Below are 27,244 nucleotides of genomic sequence, written 5' to 3'. Positions count from 1 at the left end.
TAGCAGAATATAGTAGTAGCTGCTCTCCTCGGGTCTATGATCTGTCTAACCATGGGTTCTTGACTTGATGCCAGGGATGAGCTTCATCTTGTGGAGGGATCTTCCTGACAAATCTGTTCAGGAAGTGGTTGGTTAATTCCACATTTGTGCCGCTATTGTACCACTACTGAGCATGTTTGGGCAGCCACTCATTATTGTAGCTCCCCAGGTTATTAACTGCTGCGTAAGACTGATGCGTACTTTTAGTCTCTGGTCGTTCATGCAGCTTCCATGAAAGCTAGCCAGTACGGATGAAGTTTCCAGTCCAGTACTAGCTCCATGTTCTGTGACTCAAGTGGATGGCATCTTCAGCGATAAGGTCTTACTGTCAAGTTCTGGAGGGTAGCAAAGAACATTATTAATGACTTACAATATTTGGGGATCTTTGGGACTTCATCAGTAACCAATTCCTGAGACTATGCCTTTTATTTGTTAGCCTCAGGTGTCTGGTAGGGGCATTTTAGCTCCATTTTAACTTTTTATGTTTATGTATAGATGTATTTTAGGAAGCTTCTACAGTAGTACATTTCCATATGACTTTTTTTTTTTTGAAACTCTTTAGTATGATTTATCTCTTTCAGCTCCCCTCTTTTACCCTGTCTGCCCCTACCCCAACCCAGTTTATCCCTTCCTTATCAGAAGTCCCCTATAACCTTTTATAACAGTGCATTCTAACTCCTCTACCTCAAAAACCCCTCCATTTAGTTTGATGTTGGTTGTTGGCTTGCCGTATATTGCCTTTATTATGTTTAGGTATGTTCTTGTATCCCTGTTCTCTCCAAGACCTTTATCGGGGATGTTGTATTTTGTTGAAAGCTTTTTGGTCATCTAATGAGTTGATTGTGTGGTTTTTATTTTTCAGTTTGATTATACACTCTTGTGAACAAATACACTCTATAATAAGTTTTCTATAATGTATGCATATTAAGTAAGTTATTGGTTTTCTAGTATCTAAGAATACTTTAATAGTTTTTGATGCTCTGACTGGATACAGAATAAAAGGTTAAAAGTCATTTTCCTTCATTCCGAAGGTTTTCCTCTACTGTGTTCTTGTTCTAGTTTGCCATTGAGTAATCTGCCTGGAGCACTATGAAGTGTGGTCATCTTTTGCTTTCTGTGAACTCTTACCTCCATATCTGGAAATATGAAAATTTTACTTTACAGTAGTGTGTGTATAGACTTGAGTTATTTATTTTCTTGAATGTTTATTATTTTTGCTTGTCTTATGGGAGATTTTCTCAGTACTGCCTGGCAACCTTTATGTGAATTTTAGGGTTATTTGTCGTTTATTATTTAAGAGTCTTTTGTTTTCTAAAATGTCTGGTTTGTTTCATAGTTATTAAATCTTACTAAGAATATTAATGCTAATTTTAGTGCTTCTCTTGTTTGGACTGTTTCCTCTAAATTATTCTTTATGTTTGTGTTTGCTCCTGTTTTCTTAATTAGACTCTTCTTTAGAAGTCTTAAGAGCCATGGTTGTCTGGACATGATTATAAATCAAGCATTGCTTTCAACTGGAGGCTGGCTGTAGTGCTACCTCCACTCAGGCAACACTTGGAGACATTTTGGGTTATTAAACTCTAGGGGTTTACTACTAATATTCAATGTATTTATATTTATATTCCTGACAAGAAAACAAAACAAAAAATTTAGCTCAAAATGGCAATAGTGTTAACTTAAGAAATCCCACAGCTGATTCAGAAGTTTCTCTGGAAGGTGTTCTAATTAATTCAGGGCATCTTAAACTTTTTCTAATTATGACTCCTTTTCACCTGAGAAATCTTTATGCAGCTTCGGGTAAAATATGTATACAGATCAAATACTTACTATATAAGTCATAAAGAAATTTATATTAAAACAGTTCCTTTGTGTGTGTATAGTTTTACCATTTGTTAAGGATGAAAGCAAATTTGCACACTAATTAAATGGATGTGCTTATTTTTACATGAATTAAATTTTGCCTGAATGTTTGAAATCAAAGAGCTTAGAGCATATTAAATATTTTTCAGAGTTGATTGATACTGATTTTACGATTGTCAATGCTGAGATCATTGTTTACATAAATACAACGATAGAAATCTTTTAGGGCCATTTTAGAAATTGTTAAAAATTCTGTTCTGATATCAAACAAAATGCATTGAACTTTTTTTAAAAATGAAACTAAAGTCAGAAGCTCAAATAGCAATTTTGAAAGTCAGTCATTGTAACCCAATCCAATCCAAAGGCATACTAATTTATTACATGCTCAGGAATCATAGCGGTAAAATATTAAAAGTTTGTTTTTCATAGTCAAAATGTTATGTTTCTGTAATAACAGAAAACATTCTATGTCCGTTAAACACACTGTAGTTCCTGACATCAGTCTCAAATCTGAGCTAAGGTGTTTTAGGAAGCATGCATTGGTGGTTAGTGGGGTGGTGACGTGTGCAGTGCAAAATGAGCATGCTGTGTTTGCAAAGCCAAAGCTGTGCCACAAGACCAGTGACTGCTGCCAAAAACACCTCACATTCATTACACATTTGGTTTTGAATTAATCTTTTGGAGGGTTTTTGGGCGCAAGAAACCTTTCACCATAATTTTTTTGTGTGTCTGCTGTGTCTGTGACACATTCCGCTTTGTGGTTTCATAGGGTCACATCCCACATTGTAAGAAGCAGAGATATAGTTCAGTGATGTTGGGAACTTCATGTTATCTTTTCATCTTTTCCACTGGACTTGTCAGATATTCAATAGGAAGAAATTTTAATCTCTTAGGGTAAAGATCCAACTTTCAATATTCTCTTTGTTAGGGAAAAGGACTGCGACGGTCCATAAATATATGGTGTATTGACAGTTGAGACCTAACAGCTTCTCTGACATATTTCTTCTAGTTCCAGCTTCATGAGATTCTTGATTATTCTGTAATGTGAAGGGGTTTGTTTTCAAATAGCCTTCCTTGTTTTCTCCAAATCAGCTCTCCCAAGTGTTTTGCATCCGTTAGCATCACTTCATCATTGTGTATTCTTTTTTTTTAATTTTTTTTATTGATAAAAGGAGAATAAAGAAAAGAAAGAAAAAGAAAAAAAAACAAATTTCCACCTCCTCCCAGCCTCCCATTTCCCTCTCCCTCCTCCCATTCTTCTCCCCCTCCTCCCACCCCTCTCCCTTTCCCCCCACTTTTCTCCCCCTGCCTCTCCAGTCCAAAGAGCAGTCAGGGTTCCCTGCCCTGTGGTAAGTCCTAGGTCCTTCCCACTCCGTCCATATCTAGGAAGGTGAACATCCAAACTGGCTAGGCTCCCACCAAGCCAGTACATTGCGTTGGATCACCTGGACTGTTATCATTGTGTATTCTTATCCCTCAAATTTATTTATTACTATTTCACCTCTCTTGTCCTCCCAATCCTTCCAGTAGATTTGGGAAATAAATTAGATTCACTGTACTCAGTTTATCTTGGTATTCTGGGAAGCAACATACTATCATAATTTGTAGCATAGTTTCATGTAACTCTAGTCTCTTTTTTCAAATATATTTAGCTTTTTATTAGAATTATTTATTGCTTACATTTAACATTTCTTATAAATGAAAAGGGAAGATAATTCAGTGTCTACATAGGGCAGTTATAATCTTTCCAGAACTCCATCAGACATACACTATATTCTAGTTTAATTAATCTTTTACCTAACAGGTTTTGTTTTGTTTTTTTTTGGATCTGGCTTTGGTATCAGGGTAATACAGGATTCATAAAAAAATTGGAAATGCTCCTTTTCTTATTTTGCATAATAATCTATGTATTATCAAGTAAGAATTGTTCTTTGAAGATCTAGTAGAATTCTGCAGTGACTCTACCTGCTTCTGAGATGGCTTTAGTAGGGAGACTTTTTATAGTAATAAATTCTTGTGTGTGTGTACACACACTTAAATTTTCATTTCATCTTGGTTTAATTATGGTAGGTCATATGATCTGAAAATTCATCTGCTTCTTTTAGATTTTCCAAGTTAGTAAAATATAGATTTAAGGTATGTCCTCAGTATACTCTGTATTTCTTTGGTATCTGTTGTAACATCTCACTTTTTATATCTAAGTTTATTGATTTTGGTCTTCATTGTCTTTTCTTTTGGTGAAATTGGCAAAGAGTTTAGCAGTCTTGCTCATCTTTCCAGAAAAAAAACTCCTTGTTTTATTGATTCTTTGTGTTATATTTGTTTCTCTGTTTGTGTTTAGTTCATTAATTTCTGCTCTATAATTTTTTTGAGACAAGGTCTCACTGTGTAAACTTAGTTGGCCTGGAACTTTCTATATAGAGAGAGCATTTTGGCCTCAAACTCACAGAAACCTGACTACTCTGTGCCCAGCCCTGATCTTATTTCTTACTGTCTAGTGTTTCCGGCTTGATTTGTTGTTGCTTTTCCGAGACTTGAGATGCATCATTCAGTTATTTATTTGGGATCTTTCAAATGGAAGTGAACCTGTGTGACTAGATAATGATATTCCTAGAAGCAAAATTTCCAGTCCCAGGTATGAGATATCTCCATAGGAGTTCACCAGGGAAGCCCCAGACATCTGCAACACAACCTAGGTTCTGTCAGTACTTTTAGTTATCTACCATTAGAGTCTACGACCTTTTTGCTAAAGACACTGCATATACTGGTTGCAAGATAGAGAGAAAGCAAGCTGAAACTGAGTCAGAAATTTCCTCCTTGCTGGCTGCTCTCACAGTCCTAGAAGGTGCTACTCTGCAGGTTTCTGGGAGAGAAAAGGTATCATTGGTCTTACCCATCTGTGTACCCTACAAAGAGAAAAAACCCTGCCCAGCAAGATGTGCCTACCTGAACAATAGTGGCATAACTTTGGGGATAACCAACTTCCATCTCATAAGATTTGAGGCCTGTTACAAGAGGGGAACTCACAGCTAGTACAGTAAGCCCACTTAACAGCCTATGCCTGAGGAGGTTGTAGGCCCAACTGGGGTAACGAAATTGATCCAACATCAAACTGCCTTCTAAATATGTGTGCTTATATTTATTGGCAAAGGTTACTCTCCACTGTAGTGAGAAAAGCCTCTCTTTACAATGAATAGCAGTGAATGTAGAAACTAATCTCATAGATCTCTAATCTTCTGAGTATTCTCAGAATAGGTGATGGTTGAAGGCTCAGTCCTAAACAAGACATTTACACTCCTCCCTCTAAGACTCAGAAGACTGTGGAAGAGGGGTGTAAGAAGTATGGAAAAGCCAGAAGATATGGTGAAAGCCTGTGAGAGGCAATGTTCTGGACTCTACAACTGTCACAACCAACGAACTCAGCAACTGCAGTTACCCTCCCTGGGCCACATGAGACAGATCATGTTAATAGTCATGGAAATGGAAGGGACTCATGCATCTTACTGTTCTACTATTGGCTATTGAGTTTCTGGGAATGGGGAAATAATTGTCTCTAGTTGTCTATCCACTGCTGACCCACCAGGTTCCAACTGATAGCTCCAAACCCACAGTCACTTGCACAGCCCCGGTTAAACACAGTGGGTCAAAGAAAAACAAATATACATGAATGTGAGAAAGTTGTGGGAAAGAGGGGTGTATGTATATAGGAGTAATAGAGAGATGCGTGAGGATATGATTAAGAGTGGTTAGTATGCATTATTTACATATATTAAGTTGTCAAATAGTAAATTTAATTTTAAAAATTAAAAACTCAGAATTATGTGAGTAGCTATCTGCCTCAGTAAGAACTTTGTCAATTTCAGCCAATATTTGTTATTTATAAAGAGTTGAATGGAAAGCGTGTGTGTGTGTGTGTACAGATATTTGTTTTGTCTTAGTATGTTTTTCTTTATTTTTGAGAATCTAATATATGTACATAATGAAATATGATCCTATTTACTCATAACTTCCCTCTGTGGTCCCCTGAATATCTCTAACACAGCCCCTTCCAACTTCATGCCATTTTTATTTAATGACTCATTAAGTTCTGTTAATATTGCCCGTATGTGCATGGGTACAAGGCTGTCACTGGAGTACGGGAAACCCACCAGTCACTGGAGCATGGGGAACCCACCAGTGGCTACATCATCCAAGATAGATAGATAGATAGGTAGATGGATAGATAGATAGATAGATAGATAGATAGATAGATAGATAGATAGATAGATAGATAGATGACTCTCCCCCAGCAATATTTAATCAAATCGGAAATAGCATCAGTTACCATTCTGTTTTGACCAATATCCTAGTAGAAAAAGATAATGACTTATTTTCTTCCATATCAATACTCAAGAATTGACTATGCAGTACATTTTTTTAAATTTATTTATTTAACATTTCCTGCAGTACATTTTTAAAAACTAAGGTAAAAATGTCAAGTGTCAAGAAAGGGTACAAGCCAAGCTGTTCTTCTTGAAATTTTGTTGTTCCCTAAACTGTCAACCAAATATAAATATAATATGGTTATATCTTAGCACTGTTTTTTACCCTTTTCATTTTCATAAAAAAGCAACTCTAATTATATCTTTTATTGGTATCTGCTGCATTTCAAGTTGTGAATGAAATCACAAGCAATCTCAGAGTACGGTTTGATGTCCTTTAAGGTTATTAAATTTGACTCAGCTCACCTTTGTTAGCTTCCTGCATGTCATTAAGGAAGAACCTTTAGCATGCTTTACTTATGACTTGAAAAATTCATAAATACAGTCATTATTCAATCTCATTAAATTAGCTTAGTGAATTAGTGAATTTAATTTGACTTTTATTCAGATTTTTAAAAATATTTTGAGATTATAATTACATGGTTTCTCCCTTCCCGTTCTTCCCTCTAAGTCCTCCTTTATGTACTACCCTCTTTTTTCTTTAATTGTTGTTGTTTTGTGAGTATGTGCGTGTTCCTAATTTGAAGATGTGGTTTGTTGTCTCATTGTCTTTTCTCTCCTTTTTCCTTACCTATGTTAATTTTATATTTTACAAAAGGGTAGCAGGAGAAGCTCAAGCTTTCTTCCTTACCTTTATTCAAACAGAAAAAGGGTTTTAAAAATTGACTCTATTGGCCACAGACAATTCTCCAAACAGAATCAGAAATTTCCCAGAATGATGCATTGAGTTGAATCACACTACACAGATGCATATATAACCCAGAGAGGTTTTGTTTGGACAAGACCTGGAATATTTCCTGAAATTGCATGCTATTGTCAGACCAAATACTCACAAGAAAGATGTCCTGGTTAAAAATGGAAACATCTGTTGTGTTGTGCTTTGTTGTGCTGTCACAGAGGATTATTTTCTAATGGTTGTGAGTGATTAGTTAGAGTTGGGATCTGAAAGTTAACATTATTAACCCTTCCTTCCCTTCTGTGTGAGCTTTGCTTCTACAAACTTCCCTATGTATAAGATGTTGGTAATTATATGTAATTACTACAGTTATTGTTTGCCTTGAATATAAGGATACTATTTAGATTTTTTTAAATTATCTTGAATTAAAAACCTAATTATTTGGCTGCCTTTTGTTTTAACTAGTGAATTAGATAATAATGTTTTAAATTACATTAGTTAAGTTTTATTGTGAAGCTCTATATGAAGATTAAAATATGGTAGGTCACTGGTTATATAGTTTGACTGTGGTAAATAAGAAAATGCAGTAAATTGTTGATCGAAAAGAGGGACATAATGTCAGTGAAGTTAAACTGACTTTTTGTTTTCTAGGGGTCCCTTCAGTGTTGTACGACGATGTATCAACAGAGAAACTGGGCAACAATTTGCTGTAAAAATTGTTGATGTAGCCAAGTTCACATCAAGTCCCGGGTTAAGTACAGAAGGTAAGAGATGGATTTCAAGTAAGTTATTTGATGTCTGGCTTTATTTCATCTCCAAAATCCATTTATCAACCTATCCTCATCTGGGGGTGGGGAAGCAGAGGGTGTGATATAGTGGGTAGTGGGTGGAGACAGTTTGAACTCCAGTTGAAACAGTTGCTCAGAAATCTAAAAGATAGCTTTGGAATATGGAAGGGTTGTAGTCATCTGGGATCTTTATGAGCTGTTTTTTTAACTAGAGAATGAAATATTTACATAAGTTTTTTAGGGTCTAATTTGAGTTCTATTGTGTGAGATACAGTATAGAAAGGGAAGTAATTGCATGGATGATAACTGAAGATTTAGAAGCAGCCAAGATCCTTCTAAATGTAATTTGCTGCTTTTAGGATTATTATCTAGTATAACTAGAAGATCGATGTTTGATTCACATTTGGCTTAATCACAGTATGTGTGAAAGTTGAAAGGTCAGTAGTATTAGAATTTGTAGAACTTAGAATTATGTTTTAAGATATTGTTACATATATGTGCATTTGAAGTTACTTATTTTTTAAATAGGTGCCATGATTCACACTAAAGGTAACAAAACTGATTATTCTATTGACTTTTCTAATTAGTCTATCTACTAACTTTAGATTTCCACAGCCTAGTAAATGATGTATCCTTCTTTAGTCTTTTGTTTTTTAATATTAAGGCAGTGCAATTGAGAACTTAGGTTAGAAAATTCAAGGTAAAGTATCCCATTTGTGTTTCACCCAATTATCTTCTTTTGGAAAGTAGAATCTCACACACTGAGCACCAACTTAATCTATTTCTATAGATTTTTAGTCAGGTTGATTACTTTTAAATATTTTGTGACTCTTTAAATTATTATTATCAATATAATGTTTTAGAAGATTCTTAAAAAGGCTAGAGAAGTAGCTCAGTGATTAAGAGCACTAACTGCTCTTCCAGAGGACTTGGGCTTGATTCCCAGCACTCACATGAGGTCTCACAAACCATCTGACACTCCAGTCCCAGGGGATCCAATGCCCTTTTTGGCCCCCGTCAATACTAGCCATGCACTTGGTACACAGACATGCAAGCAGGTAAAACCCCCATACAAATAAAATAAAAATAAACAAATCTTTAAAAAAAACCTGTTTTCGTTAAGTCACTACTACTAAAGAATCCTGTAATGATTTGTTTACAGGTCAAAGGGTATGCATACATTCATTGAATAAACATGAACACTCTTTTTTGGGAAAACTTGTAGTAAAATTTAAATGTTTCATAGTTCATAACTTCATTATCAGAATTAGTCATTAACGTTTTAAATACAGGTTATTTTATATGCTTAATGATATTAAAAATTGCCTTTCAATGAAATTTACAGTTAATTTTTTTTCTTTGAACTATTTTGTTTTATGTTTGGTTGTGTTGTTTGCAAACCCAGGGCCTCAGGCAAGCTAAGCAAGTACTGTTTCTCTTAACTTAATTTGTTTTGAGTTTAAAGTTCCTACGCCTCAGTATAGGAACTGAGCACTGAGATAATTTTGTACAAACATGATTATTAAACAAGTAGGTGTTTTTAAAGCTTTAAAAATGTTCTGATATTGTCTATAAATTCAGTAAGGTTCTAATTTAAAATTATTAATGTTAAATAATTTCCTTAATTACCTATATTAAGTTACAGTAACAGAGGTGAGATCCTCTTATATAATATTATAAATGATTAAATACTCGTAACTTATTTCTTAGCCCCGAATTTTTAATATCAAACATTTTGTTTGTCTTATCAGTATACCTCATTCACTGTCTTTCCAGTCTAAAGACATTTTTAAAGGAGACAGCCTCTTGCTCATTTGTTTATGGTGGATTATTGACATATTTCTTTAGCCAGGTCTCTGGAACTCTGGAGCCAGGATATGAGGGTAAATCTCTATTACCACTTAGTTAGAACGGGGCATGGTAATTTATAGCTTTAATCCTAGAATTTAGGAGGCAGAGACAGATGATTACAAGGACATCCAGATTTCCATAAAGAATTCCAGGCCAGCCAAGACTATATCTTAACCCTATCTTTAAAAAAAGCCCCAAACAAACAAACACCAAACTGTAAAAAAGGAAGGCAAGTAGTACATATAATTTATTTATATCCCTGGTTTGAAGTTGTCTCTACTTAATATGAAATTATCAGTGAAGTTGTAACTCACACCTTCATCGCTTTGGTGATTTAAAAAAAAAAAATAGTCAAGTTTTGTCCTGAAAGCAAGACCAAGCAATTCAATTGATCCTTTATGTCTCTTCGAACCAATTGGAATTTTGTTCTGTTTTTATATCAGTATTATCTACCTACAGATTTTAAATAATACCCATTTGAATTTTTCCTATTACGATGACTTTATCTGGTTTGGGTCAGAATTTAGTGGTATTCTAGTGAAACTACTATTGTCGTATTCATGGTATTACTATTTCATTTTTCCTGTCTTTTTCAGCACAGTAAGTTAACCAAGAAAAGAATCAAATTTCATGTCTAGTACTCTCTCACTTCTTGTAATGGAATTCCCATACTCTCTATTGCTCTTATTCACACTAGCTTACTTTATTATAACTTAGCCACATTTAATAAGATGTATAATAGAAGAAGTAAATAGTAAGTTGGTGTATAAAATTTTTGAATAATGATCCCTTCATGACCTTTCTGCCTAACTTCTTTTTATCCCTTTTATAGTCACTATAAGCAACAATGTCTGATTCTTTCTTTTCTGTTACATTTATAAATTGTTAGGGTTCAAAAATAGCCTGTTGCATGGCAAAGCATGTAAGAATACTGTATGAAGAAGAAACAATTTTTGAAGTGAAGTGTAGCACAGTAAAGCAGAATCCATAAGTGCAAGTAAGACTATCTAGAAATATCTTTGATTTTCAGATTTCATCAGCAACAAATCATTTGCAACTCCATCCTATCACTTAATGCTTGCCTTACTCATAGTTTTCCTCCATTTGGCTTGTGGTTTATTTGATCCTTGTCATTGCCCATTTTTTTCTTGCTACCATATCTGTTTTCAAAATATATTATGAACTAAATGTGGTTGAGCAGGACTATAATCCAAAAATTAGGTGGAGTCTGGAAGATCAGAAGTTGAAGGTCATCCTTAGCTACTTAGTAAGTCTGAAGTCAGCCTGTGCTACATGAAACCCTGTCTCCAGAAAGAAACTGATAACAAATATGAGTACATATGTCTCCTGAGGCCCACCTGGGAGTTTTGTTTATCATATGATTTTATTAGAAAAACACAAAGTAAATTATATATAAATAACATACAAATTTAGTTTTGAAATAAAATATTTATTAATTGAAGATCATTATATAATTTTAAATTTGTATTGCTGTACTGAAGAGTCCATATTATAATTTGAACATTTATTCTTTATTTTTTTTGCCATCAATATTCTAATGTTTTATTCAATGAGATTTTTCATATTGCACAAATTTTAGTAGTCCCTTGAAAATAAAAACAGATTGTTATGTATGTGTTCATTTTTCTGTATATATATATATATATATATATATATATAAAATTTCCACCTTCTCCCATCCTTCCATTTCCCTCCTCCTCCCCCCACTTCCCTTCGCCCTTCCTCTCCAGCCCTAAGAGAAGTCAGGGTGCCCTGCCCTGTGGGAAGTCCAAGGCCCTTCCCCCTCCATCCACGTCTAGGAAGGTATGCATCCAAACAGACTGGGCTTCCAAAAAGCCAGTACATGCAGTAGAATCAAAACCTGGTGTCATTATCATTGGCTTCTCAGTCAGCCCTCATTATCAGCCACATTCAGAGGGTCTGGTTTGATCACATGCTCGTTCAGCCCCAGACCAGCTGGCCTTGGTGAGCTCCCACTAGATCAGTCCCACCGTCTCAGTGGGTGGAAGCACCCCTCGCGGTCATGACTTACTTGCTCATGTTCTCCTTCCTTTTGCTCTTCATCTGGGCCTTGGGAGCTCAGTCCAGTGCTCCAATGTGGGTCTCTGTCTCTATCTCCATCCATCGCCAGATAAAGGTTCTATGGTGATATGCAAGATATTCATCAGTGTGGCTATGGGGTAAGGCCAGTTCAGGCACCCTCTCCTCAACTGCCCAAGGAACAAGCTGGGGACATCCCTTTGGATACCTGGGAACCCCTCTAGAGCCAAGTCTCTTGCCAACCCTAAGATGGCTCCCTTAGTTAAGATATCTTCTTCCCTGCTCCCATATCCACCCTTCCTCCATCTCAACCATCCCATTCCCCCAAGCTCTCCCCAATCCTCCCCTTCTCCCTTCTCTTTCCCCATCTCCTCTTCCCCCCACCCCACCCCCACCCCCGTGCTCCCAACTTTTGCCCGGCGATCTTGTCTAGACTTCGATATAAATCTGACCACACTGTAAGTTTTTAGGAGATTCTGAGACCTATCACTCCTAAATGGTTTAGCATTTCTTCCTTTATATGTATAAAGATGTAAAATTGCTTAATGAAAGCTAAGTGAATTTATATTAAGGTATTTCTGTTTGGGGACCAGTGAGATAGCTAAGCAGGTAAAGACACTTGCCTCTAAGCATGACAACTTGGGGTTGACCTAGGAACCAACATGGTAAGTGTACTTCAATCTAACCCTGTATGAAATTTATACAAAGTGGCTCACAGATTTAAGTGTAAAATTTAAAGCTATATCACTTATACAGTACACCAGAAAATCATTGTGTCTATAAAACCTGATGAAGAATTGTTAGACAGGATAGCAAAGTGCACGATTCGGACATTAAAAAACCAACGTACAAAAATCTATCGATGTAATCCACCATATAAACGAACTGAAAGAAAAAAAAACACATGATCATTGACCCTTTAACAAACACCCATTCATGATAAAAGTCGTGGAGAGAGAAGGGATACAAGGAATATGCCTAAGCATAATAAAGGCAGTATACAGCAAGCCAACAACCAACATCAAACTAAATGGAGAGAAACTCCCAGCTATCATCCCACTGAAATCAGGAACAAGACAAGGTTGTCCACTCTCTCCTTATCTGCTCAATATAGTTCTTAAGGTTCTGGCTAGAGCAATAAGGCAACAAAAGGAGATCAAGGAAATACAAATCAGAAAAGAAGAAGTCAAATTCTCACTATTGGCCGATGATATGATAGTTTACATAAGTGACCCCAAAAATTCTACCAAGGAACTCCTACAGCTCATAAACACTTTCAGTAATGTAGCAGGATACAAGATTAACTAAAAAAAAAAAAATCAGGAGCCCTCCTTTACACAGATGATAAATGGGCTGAGAAAGAAATCAGAGAAACACCACCTTTCAAAATAGCCACAAATAGCATAAAATAGCTCAGAGTAACTCTAACCAAACAAGACCTGTATGACAAGAACTTTAAATCTTTGAAGAAAAACATTGAAGACACCAGAAAGTGGAAAGATCTCCCATGCTCTTGGGTAGGTAGAATTAACATAGTAAAAATGGCAGTCTTACCAAAAGCAATCTACAGATTCAACGCAATGCCTATCAAAATCCCAGAAAAATTCTTCACAGACCTCAAAAGAATAGTACTCAACTTTATATGGAAAAGCAAAAAAAAAAAAAAATCAGGATAGCCTGTACAATAAAAGAATTTCTGGAGGTATCACAATCCCTAACTTCAAACTCTGCTACAGAGCTACAGTACTGACAACAGCCTGGTATTGGCATAAGAACAGATAGGAGGACACATGGAACCAAATCGAAGACACACACACCTTTGAACACTTGATTTCTGACAAAGAAGCCAAAAATATCAAATGGAAAAAAGAAAGCATAGTTAACAAATGGTGCTAGCTAGCATAGCTAGATATCAACATGCAGAAGAATGAAAATAGACCCATATCTATCACCATGTACAAAACTCAAATCCAAATATATCAAAGACTTCAACATAAAGCCAGCCACTCTGAACCTTATAGAAGAGAAAGTGGGAAGCACACTTGAACGCTTGGCACAGGAGACCACTTCCTAATTATAACCCCAGCAGCACAGACACTGAGAGAAAGAATTAATAAATGGGACCTCCTGAAACTGAAAAGCTTCTGTAAAGCAAAGGACACGGCCAACAAGACAAAACGGCAGCCTACAGAATGGGAAAAGATCTTCACCAACCCCACATCAGACAGGTCTGATCTCCAAAATATACAAAGAACTCAAGAAATTGGTCATCAAAAGAACAAAAAATCCAATAAAAAAATGGAGTACAGACCTAAACAGAGAACTCTGAACAGAGGAATCTAAAATGGCTAAAAGACACTGAAGGAGCTGCTCAGCATCCTTAGTCATCAGAGAAATGCAAATCAAAAGACCGCTGAGATTCTGTCTTACACCTGTAAGAATGGCCAAGATCAAAAACACTGATGACAACTTATGCTGGAGAGGTTGTGGGGTAAAGGGAACACCCCTGCATTGCTGGTGGGAATGCAAGCTGGTACAGTCCCTTTGGATATCAGTATGGCAATTTCTTGGTAAATTAGGAAACAGCCTTCCTCAAGACCCAGAAATAATACTTTTGGTTATATATCCAAAAGATGCTCAATTGTGCCACAAGGACATGTGCTCAACTATGTTCATAGCAGGACTGTTTGTCGTAGCCATAACCTGGAAACAACCTAAATGCCCCTCAACCGAAGAATGGATAAGGAAAATGTGGTACATTTACACAATGGAGTACTAAACAGCAGAAAAAATAATAACATCTTGAATTTTGCAGGCAAACGGATAGAGCTAGAAAACATCATATTGAGTGAGGTAACCCAGACCCAGAAAAATAATTATCATATGTACTCACTCATAAGTGATTTTTAAACAATCAGTATACAAATCACAATCCCAGAGAACCTAAACAACAATGAGAACCCTAAGAGAGACATATGTGGATCTAATCTACATGGGAAGTAGAAAAAGAGAAGATCTCCTGGGACTATGGGAGAGTGTTGAAGTGGAGGGGAGAAGAGAAAAATGTATATCTCGATAAAATCAATTTTAAAAAAAGAAAAGAATTCTATTGCAGGTTAAGAAAGAATATAGGTCCTACCAAGTGTACAGTATTATGTTTAATGTTCCCTAATTATTCGTTAGGGAAATCAAAGCCAAAATGACATACTACTAAATACTTTCTAGTAAGTATAGAATTAAAAATAATGATACTTTTTTCTGGCAACAATGTAGAGAAAATGGCTCTTTCATACATTGCTACTGGGACTATAAAGTGGTGTTGTAACTCTGGGAAATAAAAAGTTAAAAATTCCAAGCAAACCCTTTCTGTACAACCCAGTCATTATATTAAAAGAAAACATACATCCCAGAGAAATAATTTATGCTCATGGCAAGATCATAATCAAATTTTCATTGTGGTTCTGTTCGTACTAGGTCAAATTTGGAAAGTACTGAAATACTTTACAACGGGTTAATAGTTAAATAAAATGTGGTATATCTGTGTTGTGGAATACTACCCCATTAAAAAAAAGAAAGAAAAATAGTCATGCATTGAACAGTTTAATGGATCCCAAGGAATTGTGTTTCATTTAAAATCTACCTGTAAATAGCATTGTACTCTACAGACTTCTTTTTACAAGTTTCAAACTGATAAAAGTTTTGAACTTTAGGACAGAGTACTAATTTTCTCGTCTGTGGCACTGCAATATTAGGATAAAAATCATGAAATGTGATCAGTGTGCTTTTAAAGGAATAGATTCAATGTAATCCATCATATAAATAAACTGAAAGAAAAAACCATATGATCATTTCATTAGATGCTGAAAAAGCATTTGACAAAATTCAACAACCCTTTATGATAAAGGTCTTGGAGAGATTAGGGATACAAGGTTCATTTCTAAATAAAATAAAAGCTATTTACAGCAAGCCGACAGCTAACATTAAATTAAATGGAGAGAAACTCAAAGCCATCCCACTAAAATCAGGAACACGACAGGGTGTCCACTCTCTCCATACTTCTTCAATATAGTGCTTGAAGTTCTAGCAATAGCAATAAGACAACATAAGGAAATCAGGGGGATTCGAATTGGAAAGGAAGAAGTCAAACTTTCATTATTTGCAGATGATATGATAGTGTACATAAGCGACCCCAAAAACTCCACCAAAGAACTCCTACAGCTGATAAACACCTTTAGTAATGTGGCAGGATACAAGATCAACTCCAAAAAATCAGTTGCCCTCTTATACACAAAGAACAAAGAAGCAGAGAGGGAAATCAGAGAAGCTTCTCCATTCACGATAGCCACAAACAGCATAAAATATCTTGGGGTAACTCTAACCAAGGAAGTGAAAGATCTATTTGACAAGAACTTTAAGTCTTTGAAGAAAGAAATTGAAGAGGATACCAGAAAATGGAAGGATCTCCCATGCTCTTGGATTGGGAGGATCAACATAGTAAAAATGGGCTCTTTGTGGAACACAGCTGATTTTCATTTTGTTGGTGACAAGAATTTACACATAATGGTAAAATTGAATAATTCTACATATAATGCATTAATGTATGTAAACCTGTGAAAGCAAAATGTGGCCTATTGTTTGTATCAGTGTCAGTCTCCTGCATTTGATATTGTACTATGATTGTGTAAGCTGTTACCAAGGGAAGGAAGGACTAGGCTAATGATATACAAAGCTTCTTTGTATTATTTTTGCACATTTCTGTTAATGTATAATTATTCTAGAATAAAAGATGTTCTTTAAAACTTTCTTTGTGGTTTGTATAGTCTTCTACAAGAGTAATAATTATCTACCAAATATTCAAGAATATAGGAAAACTCATTTTAACTAAAGGTTGGGTTCTAATAATAAGGTTTGGGTTCATATTGGTACATACATGCATATCGTGATTGATATAACTGAGAACATCATCAAACATTGTTACTTGCTTTCCCTAGGACACATGAATATTCAATAATTCTAATTTATATATTGTACTTCCTCATTTTGTGGGATAATTCCTGGTTTAGCTCATTAATCTCTGTCCCTACTTCAGCATGCATAAAGCATGTGAAAACCTTTTGTATACAGTAGTATTCCTTAGTGTTAGCCTTTCTTCTCCTGTGGCATGTATAGAATCAACCCAGCAAATATGTATCAAGATATTAGCCTTTACACTTTAATTTTATCATGTTACATGCTAGAGAGTGCAGTTCCTCATCAGTTTCATCATGCATTCTGAAGTCCTGGTCACAGATTTAAGGAATCAAATTGTAATTTGTGAATTAGTACTCTAAATGAAAATACGCATTCTTTTAAAATGTTATTGAATTATCCTATATGTGCCTCATTCTATGTGTGTGAAGCATAAAATCATATTGTTGTGGAGTTATCACATAATCATCTTTAGCATTGATATTATTAAATATGGATTCCTGAGAATCACGAGATAATTAGCTGTGACTAATATTTTAATCACTTTATTTTTTATAGTAATCCTATGGAGAAAAGAGAAAGGAATTTGTATTAAATGAAATATTTGAGCAAAACTGGTTAAAGACCAGCTCACAGTTGTATAATTTTCTCCAGAATGTCTATTTTCACCATTTCTTATCATAGTTCCCATTTAATTACTGCATGGGTCACACTGACTAGTAGGATCTAAAAGAGGGTTTTCCCATACTGTTGAAGCATATATTAAAAAGAATTCACATATTTTTGTATTTCATGCATCCTAGGTAATAGAATTAGTGCTTTTAGCAAATTACATTGATGGTACGTCTTGGGGGGGAGAGAGAGAGAGAGAGAGAGAGAGAGAGAGAGAGAGAGAGAGAGAGAGAGAGAGAGAGAGAGAGAGAGAGAGAGAGGAAAGTGTGTGTATGTTTCTGTTTGCCTGCCTGCCTGTCTATATTGAACCCTGGTTTAGCTAAAAAGTCAACTTTGAAAGAAATGCATCCATTTCTTAATGATTACTTGTGGTGCTGTGGCAATTATTTCTGGATAACTACATTTCAAATAAGATGCACATTTTCCAGTTGTGAAGTTTCTGGTTGTCTTACTAACCATATCCTGCAACTAGTTCCGTCAGAAATTGCTAATGTGTCTTGGAAGTGGAACAATTTACAATGACTGTTCTTGAGACCAGCCATGGGGAAAAGAAAGCTCTGATTTGTTACATATTTTTTACTCTTTAAGAATGTGACGATAGTTTAGTCGAGATTAAGTGCTTCTACAGGTATATGGTTGTTTATTATCTAAAATGATTCGGACTCACTAGGTATAATTCTTGATGTAAACATTTAATTTGTTGATTATAATTCCTGATATCAATATTATAAATGTCTCTTAATCTGGATTTTCTATTTTATATACTAGATGTGTTGATCAAGAGGCTGTCATGTTTAAATGTTTATATACTAGTGCTCGCAAAGCCTTTTGGTTTTTATATTAAATTTCATCTTAATGTCACATTAAGGATATATAACAGTATGAAAAACTGTAAAATGAGCACTCTGTTCAATATTTATTCAGAAATAAAATAGTATTGTAGGTTATCTCACCTCTACCATATGTGGATTTTTTTTAACATTTCCTTGTTTCCCTTTTTATGCAAATAGCTACCTGTTCTCTCAAATCTTCATTTCATTATCCTTTATATTATGTGATTTAGAGAATTTCTCTGGAAGCCATAAAGATAGGCAATGATGACTAGTGGATGCATAAACCCTGCTAGGTGAAGATGGGAAAGATTCTATAAAATAAGTATGAGAATTTTGCAGTGTAGTTGATGATTATATTTAAGTCTAAAGTAGCTGAGGGGTAATTCTTATATGTTTGCGTTGGTGTTGTTATGGCTAAATGGATTGGCATTTGAAATAACCTAAGAAATCATCTTTTGTTATTAAGGTGGTTGTTCTACAGAGTTTTACATTATGTAATTGAATGTGTATTTGCAAAAAAACCAAATTATAACTTAGTAAGGAGCGCATCTATTCAAAAGGGTTATTGCACAAAAGAGAAAGGGACTATTGAAATATCTTATGGATGAGAGTTTTTATTAGTCCCACCCAGAATCTTATTATGGTCCACTGAAATATGTATAGACATCTTCAGGATGTTAAGCAAAGGGTGTGGGATCTGTTTTATAGCAGGGAAATCTGCGTTCAAGGAAGATCTACATACTTCTGAACGATCAGGCAAACAGCAATTTTTAATATTGTTTTTGTTGAGTAAGAGTTGAGCTCATCAATTATAAGGTAAAGAATGGTAGTTTAGAGTGTCTATGTTTGTTTGGCCTTATCATAGTTAAGTGAAGGAGCACCATGAATCTTATCTGAGTCATAAAGGAAAGGTCTCTTCATTGTAAGCTGTCCAAAACATAAAAGTTGGTAAATTTATTAACTTTTGCTATTTTTCAAGGGTTAAGGGGTTTAAATAAAATTTAACAAGTCTTCAACTGTAAAGACTTTGAAAGATTATTAATATTCATTACATTATTTTTATATTTTTAATTTATACAAGAATATATTATTAGTCCTATTTTTCTTTGGAAAGGACTAGACTTTATTGTCAACATTTTTTTATGTATACAGTCCTGCCTCATTATTCATAGGCTCCAGATCACTAGATTCATCCAAACACAGATTGAAAATATTTTGGGGAAAAATGAATCAGTACCAAATAATTACAGACTTTTATCTTGTCATGAATCTCTAAACAGTATAATTGAAAAATGACTTGGAGTTTGAAAATAACCTGGAGATGCTTTAAAATACTGGATACCGTTTAACATTGTGCTACTCTCAGAATTTGATGTCCATTCAAAGAAACATAAGCAGTCTGTCCCCTTGAAATTCGAAACATTTGTGGAGAGTATGGAAGTTACAAATTTTAAGTGGTAACATGCATTACTTGTCAATAAATAAAGAATTCAGTTTGATGGGGAAAAAAGAATTTAGAGAATTGATGCTTGAATTCTCACTCTGTAGCAGGCATTCTTCAGAATGGGGGTTACATCTAAGTGTTAATGAAGACTTCCACACAGCATCATAGACATAGGTACTTGGAAAGGAACACATTTCTGAATTCATCTTATTATTTTTATAAAGTTGATATGCTTAAGAAAATGCTTATGATAGATATACAGTTTTTTCTCTCCCATATTACCTTCTATAATATTTTATGTCTCACATTACATCAAGTCTTCTCTCCCAACTAAAATATTGTAGTGTGTTGGAATATCTGTAAAAAGCCTCTCGAGTGCCAGGAAAAGGGACATGTTGAAAATTGGCATCACGGTTGAAGAAAGGAATTAGTTAGTTTTATTCTCTGTTTACTTTCAGTAAAATTCATGGAACACAATCAGCTTCCTAGCTGGTGAATCACTAAAACTAATTATTTATTAAGTCATTATGGAATTCACGGTATATAAACCAGAAAGAGATTTCTCTTACAAAGCACCAGCCACTTACAGCTACTTATTTTTTTAAAAAAAAATAATAGAGTAGAATTAATAGAGAAGAAACAACATATAGAATAGAAGAAATATTTGCCAACTATATATCTGGGAAAGGATTAATGCCCAATTACATATGCAACCTAAAATACATACCCTCAATAAACCCAATTTTAAAAGTGGGCAAACAGCCATATAGGGGCCATACCTGGTTCAGCAGGTAAAGGTTCTTACCTGATGACCTGAGTTTGATACTGTGAACACATATTGTGGAGGAGAAGAATGCACTTTTGCCAGTTGCACACATGCATTGTGGCAAATGCATACTCACACACTTATGTGCAGGCATGTATGGGCACATTGTAGAGTTATAAAGAAGAATCAGATCTTGTCATCAGTAGCAAACTGGTTGGGATCAAGGAAATTTTGTTTAATGAAATAAGTTATCCAGAGAAACACAAAGACTGTATATCGTCTCTTTAAAACAAACAAGTATAACTGAAAACAGTAGTGTGACTGAAGTTAGGGAAGGATGACCTACAGGTTTCGGGGAGTGAAAAGCAGGGAGATAAAAGGAGGCTGTATTTGATCAGTTTGTGATATTGCATGTGTTGAAATACCATACTAGGCCTCATTAATAAGCACAATTAATACAGGTTAATAAATAATAAAATACTAAAATGTCTTATTCAGATGTAATTTATGCACAATAAAATACAGTTTGTATTTTTAGTGGTTTTCACTGGTGCAACTCTTATTTCTAGAACATTTCATCAAACTCCCAAAGAAACTTTTTGCCTTTTGTAGACCCATGATCCCTTTCCCACCACCCTCCACCACCTGGCAACCTTGAATATACTTTGTCTTTAATGGATTTATACATTTTGGACATTAATGAAGTCATACCTTAATAGGAGACCTTTGTTTTCAATGGGAGGCCTTTATGGCTGCTTTATTTCACTTAATATGTTTCAAAAATACATTTTACACATTACAGTAATCTGGTTGCTTTTTTGTCTATTGTATGGATATACCATATTTTATATATCAACTCATTAATTGAAGGTTAGTATTTGACCACTTTATTAGCTGTCATGTGTAATGCTGCTGTTAACATTAATATATATATATATATATATATATATATATATATATATATATATACACACATACACACTCTTGGTCTTCATTCATGGTTTTTGTACTTTATGTATTCATCTATTCAGCAATATTTCTTTGTAATTCTCAAACTAATAATACTTGTGGCACTTTTGTGGTCACCCACAGACCTACAAAGCAGTGAAATTTTTGAATTGCTCAACACTTGGGTTCCTAGTTGAGGTTAAACACTGCAGCTCTTTTCTTCTTGTTTTGGCTCTCATTCTGTAGGTGAGTGTCCTTTTCAAGGTCTATTTAGTTCCACACTTCACATTTTTGCGCTTTTTGTTGTTGACTTGGCTGCTTTAAAGTGACCACCAAGTATAGTGCCAACGTGTTGCCTAGCATTCCTTAAATGTAAGACTGCTATTATGTGCTTTTACAAAGAAAATGCTTTTGTCAGATATAACTTACAAAGCTGTTGGCCATGATTTCAGTTAACAAATCAGCAATATATATGACAGAAGTGTATCTTTACACAAACATATACAGGATATGGATTGATCAGTTCACCAAAAAATGTGTGACCAGAAATCCACAGGATCCTAGCCCTCCATTTCTTCTGAAAAACAATGGTTCAGTATTTATCCCATGCATGGGCTAACTTAGTAAACACAAGTAGTATGAATAATGAATGAAAACTCAGTTGTATGTGGTTTTTGTGACTATATATGTTGAAGTTCTCTTGAGTATATATTTGTGTGTGTGTGTGTGTGTGTGTTTAAGAGTAGCATTGTTGTAGTATGGGGATGTAACTCAGTTATAGATGTTTTAACTAGCATCTGTATGATTCTAGGTTCCATTCTCCCTACAACCAAAGTAGAAATAAAAGGGTAGCATTGCTAGGCTGTACAATAGCATCTTGTTTTAGTGAACAAGTTTCCACAACCTTTATACATATAAAGATGACAATAGGATTCAAATTTAATTTGAACATTGTAGTATTCTACCAGATACAAGGAAATAGTTTCATTGTTGGGCAGGTATGGGAATTGCCCTTAGATACACACCCGTAACACATATGGTGATTATCTTTTGTGATACTTAAATATGCATAGCTTTCGAGTTCCCCTAAAGAGAAATGCCCAATTTCAAGGAACATTTACAATTTTCCTGAAGTGGATTCTTTGCTTTGTTCTTTGTATCAACTTTTTGCCACCTGTCTCACTTCCATATTGTCCAGTTCCCTCATGGCCAGTTTATAGCATTGCATCTAGAGTGCTTAAGCCTTATGTATGAACTTGTTAAGCCTAGAAAGGGGTTAAGATGGCTTTTTTTTTTCAATTGACAATTTTACACAAACCCAACCCTTCTAGTAGCATGAAAAATTGATTATATAATGAAAACATTTAAATAACAAGTATCAAAAAGATTGTATCCATACTCAAATGAATAAGCATGTTCTACTTTTTAAAGAGCTGTCATGCACTGCCATTTGCTGTTTGAAACTCCGGGCATGTTGGTAGGTGCTGTTTATATATATTGTTGTATTTTATCTTCTGAAAAAATACATTTTACAGTTGTGGTTTAGAGAGATTTAAGAACGTTCTACTGATGCAGGGGAAATGATAGAGCCAGATGAATCTAAGTTGATCTATGTTTTGGACCCCAAGCATATATTTTAACTACATTTTAGACTGCCCAACTTAATTTACCCTTACTATCTAGAATTGCACATAGTAGACACTTGGTGAATATTTACTCAGTGAATAAAGAAATACCATAAATTTTCCTAATGTATTGAGTATTCTAGGGATACTACAGTAAAGCATTGGTGTGGTATTAATAGTGCATGAACATTTTTATTTGTTGGTAACCTGTAAAAGTTTAAATGGTTAAATGGTTATGGTCAGTCCTCCAAAGTTCAATTATAAAAATACATAATTCTAATACTGTTTATCTCCTTTAACCTGGCCAACTCTCTATCCAAACCATGTTGTTGTGTAAACTTATTCTGTAGCTGCCATATAATCATTATGGGAGTAGCTGATGACTCTTCTCATACTATAAGAAATCCAGCCTAGGTGTCCTAAAGGAAACCCTGCCAAGATCCCAGAGAAAGATCAAGAATGGTCAAAAACTTACAATATTTCTGGGTTAAAAAAAATTTACTCACATGATCAGTAAATGGTACCCAACTTAGTCATCAGAAAAACCGAGGTTAAATCACAAATTAATTTAACTAAATCAACCAAATTGATCACTACATTACTGACAGAATGGCTAACAGTGAAAACAATAATCCCAGTGTCAGTGAGGGTGCAAACTGATCAGAACTCTTCTAATGAAAGCATAAATTTTTAGATTGGAAGTATCTACCAAAGCTAACATACATACCTAGTGACTTTGTGATTAGTATTTCCGTTCCTTAGGTGTGCACCCAATAGAAATACTTTAACATAAATGTGTACAAATGTGGTTTTAGTTTAATTCCTTGTGATAGTCTAAATTAGAAGTACCCCATATTCCAAAAAGAATAACACAGTAAATTATAGTGTATTCATATAGTGAAGCTGTAAAAAGAAAATAGATGTATCTTTGTTACACAAAAAACATAGATGACTCCTACAAGCATGATATTTAAAAGAAGCCAGGCATCCACACCCAGGTGTTGGACTGAGCTCTGGGAATCTTGTTGAAGAGAGGGAAGAAGGATTGCACAAGTCAGGGGTAGTCAAGGTCATCACAAGGAAACCCACAGAAATAATTATCCTCATAGGAGTTCAATGACATCTAGGGAGCCTGCATGGGACTGACATAGTTAGTCCCTCTACATATGTGTAACAGTTATGTAGCTTGCTCTATTTGTGGGACTCCTAGCAGTGGGAGCAGGGCCTGTCCCTAATGCTTGAGCTGGCTTTTGGGAACCTAATCCTCCCTCATACTGGGTTGCCTTGCCCAGCCTTAATACAAAGGGAGGAGCTTAGTCCTACTTCAATTTGTTGATACAGGGTCTCCCTTGTTTCTGCTACTGTGCTGTATACACCAGGCTAGCTGGCACCTGAACTTCGAGGCACCTACCCTGCCTCAGCCTCCCATCCTATATATGGTAGTGCTTTGTTGACATGCAGGGGGAGCCTGCCCCTTTCTGAATGGAAACAGAGGAGGAGTAAATGTGGAGGAATGGAACAAGAGGAGAGAAGGGAAGTGAAACTGTGGTTGGGATGTAAAATAAATGAAAAATAATAATAAAAGAAAAAATAAGATAAAGCCAGGCATAAATAATTACTCACACTGGGCTGGGGAGATGGCTTAGCAGGCAAAAGTGACAGCTGTACAAGCGTGATGACCTGAGTCAATCACCTGAACTCATAAAAGCAGGTGTATCAAGCTTCTGTAATCCCAATATACTACTGTATGTAGGATGGGAGGCTGAGGCAGGGTAGGTGCCTGGAAGTTCAGGTGCCAGCTAGCCTGGAGTATACAGCACAGTAGCAAAAACAAGGGAGACCCTGTATCAACAAGATGTAAAGGCCCCCAAAAGTTCTCTGGCTTCCACATGCATGCTGTTGCATGTCCTGCCCTCAACATACACATTAATACATATAAAATAAAAGACTACCTACTATATGACACCATTTATTTAAAATACAAAAGTACTATAAGTAATCTTATATTTGAGTCCAAATTAGTAGTTACCTCTGGAAGAAGATAGTGGCTATTGGGGGACAGAAGGGCTACTAAGCTGCTGGTTTGATAGAGGAAGGTCATTGGCTAATAAAGGAACTGCCTTGGCCCATTTCATTGGTTAGAAGATAGGTGGGAGGAGTAGACAGAACAAAACGCTGGGAGGAAGAGGAAGTGAGCGCAGACTCGACAGCTCTCCTCTCCGGAGCAGACGCCTCAGGAGAGACGCCATGCCCCACTCCCGGGCAGACATACGCGATGAAGCTCCGACCTAGAATCTTCCCGGTAAGACCGGTGCTCACAGATTATTAGAGATGGGTTGATCGGGATATCAAAATTAGCCAGTAAGGGCTATAGCTAAAGGGCCAAGCAGTGATTAAAAGAATACAGTGTCCGTGTAATTATTTTGGGGCATAAGCTAGCCGAGCAGGCGGCTAGGGTGTTGGGGACGCAGCCCCGCCGCCGCGCCCATATTACTACACTGGTTGTACTTTTGCTTCTTGATTGTTATTTTTAAAGAGTTCATTGAACATTCAGCAAGCCACACACATAATTTAAAAACAATGAATAGGTATGTGTGATGGTTTGAAAGAAAATGCCCCCACAAAGGGAGCAACACTATTAGGAGGTATGGCTTTGACGGAAGTAGGTATGGCCTTGTTGGAGAAAGTGTATCATTGTGGGGGTGTGCTTTGAGGTCTCCTATGCTCAAGCTACTCCCAGTGACACAGTTCACTTCCTGTTGCCTGTGGATCAAAATGTATAACTCTCAGCTCCCTCTCCAGCAATATGTCTGCCTGCACACTGCCATGTCCCACCATGATGACAATGGACTAAACCTCTGAAACTGTAAGCCAGCCCCAATTAAATGTTTTCCTTCATAAGAGTTGCCATGGTCATGGTGTATCTTCACAGCATTAGAAAGACAGTTGCACTGTCCCAAGGACAAAATGCTGGAATAGTTTTAGTAAGTTATTTTATCCATTCATGTAGTAAAAATGAGCTAGTTAAATATTTACATTTTAAGTAAATGAGTTTTGTTTGTTCTCAAAAGCTTTATTTCAATTTTATGCTAGGGGAAAGCTTATTAGGCAGAATACTAATGACTTGGGTGTGTACAAATAGGTATACAGCATAGATAACTATAGGTCTGCTAGTCCAGGTAGAAGATTGTCATCTCAGTAGCAAATATTACAAAAAAAATACTCAGGACACTTGTAAATCTGATAATTCTGATTTGTAATCCTCATTGGATACATAGAAAATGAAGACAAGTCATCTGGCTCAAAATGATTTAAAAACTATCTAAAATTATGATGTAGTGCCATTTCTGAAATGTTTAGGAAAGAATTTTTCTAGTCTGTTTGACTTGGCCTTGTATTTTCTATGCTTTAACCTTTATCTTGGCTTGCCTAAATTTCTTTCCCATCAGTGTAGTAAATTGTATCTATTCTGTGTTATACTCCAGAAATAACTGCCAGCAGATTTAACACTACTATTTGAGGAATGATTGCCAAATTACTCATTATTGAGTGTAAAGTTAGTAAGCAGTGTTGGCTTTCTGAGAAGCTTGGCCAGTTTGTCTCTATAATGTGTGCATATTTTGAACACTTTCAATATGTGAATGAAAGCATTGCAGAGGATCTTTGCTATCTCTACTGTAATTTGTTTGCCTCTTCAGTTCTGTTGTTTAACTAAGCTTTAGAAACTAATTTTTAGCTCAACTTCCTTAGCGATCAGGGAGGGGGAGGGAAATGGGAGGCGGTGGCGGGGAGGAGGCAGAAATCCTTAAATAAATAAATAAATTTAATAAAAAAAAAGAAACTAATTTTTACTGTTTTTAAAAATATTTTTCAGCTTTTATTTATTTATTTCTTTTGTTTATTTTTTTTAGTTGATTTTATGCCTGAGTACTTGTGCTCACATCATTTTTACCCTACCTTCTCCCCCCTCTAACTCTAGTGTTCCCCCCACTTCTCAAGTTCATGATCTCTCTCTCTGTGTGTGTATGTGTGCACGCACACTCGCACATATACATCTTTATACATAAATAGAGCCTCCTACTGAGTTCATTTAGTTTTAATGTGATTATTTTGGCTCCTGATATTTAAAAATGTGTCTGTTATTTATGGAGATTAAGTAAATGACATTTCTATCCTGTTGAATTCTTATTAAATCCAAGGAAAGTTTAAGGTTGTTAAGTTCTAAGTGGATT

General features: G+C 35.5%; 1 protein-coding gene across 22 annotated transcripts in view; it reads left to right on the top strand.

Moving 5' to 3' along the window:
- Cask (calcium/calmodulin dependent serine protein kinase) overlaps window positions 1–27,244 on the top strand; it is a 337,725-nt gene that overhangs the window by 59,456 nt on the left and 251,025 nt on the right. For 11 of the 22 annotated variants that reach the window (XM_075958471.1, XM_075958466.1, XM_075958473.1 and 8 more), the window contains exon 2: window positions 7,708–7,820. In XM_075958471.1, coding sequence (XP_075814586.1) covers window positions 7,708–7,820 — 113 coding nt within the window. Of the gene's footprint in view, window positions 1–7,707; window positions 7,839–27,244 lie in introns of all 22 variants that reach the window. The other 11 variants (XM_075958469.1, XM_075958468.1, XM_075958465.1 and 8 more) reach the window with 1 other exon arrangement.

Source organism: Microtus pennsylvanicus, chromosome X, assembly GCF_037038515.1.
Source record: "Microtus pennsylvanicus isolate mMicPen1 chromosome X, mMicPen1.hap1, whole genome shotgun sequence".
In the NCBI taxonomy this organism is placed as follows: Eukaryota; Metazoa; Chordata; class Mammalia; order Rodentia; family Cricetidae; genus Microtus; species Microtus pennsylvanicus.
This window is presented reverse-complemented; position numbering and strand designations above follow the sequence as displayed.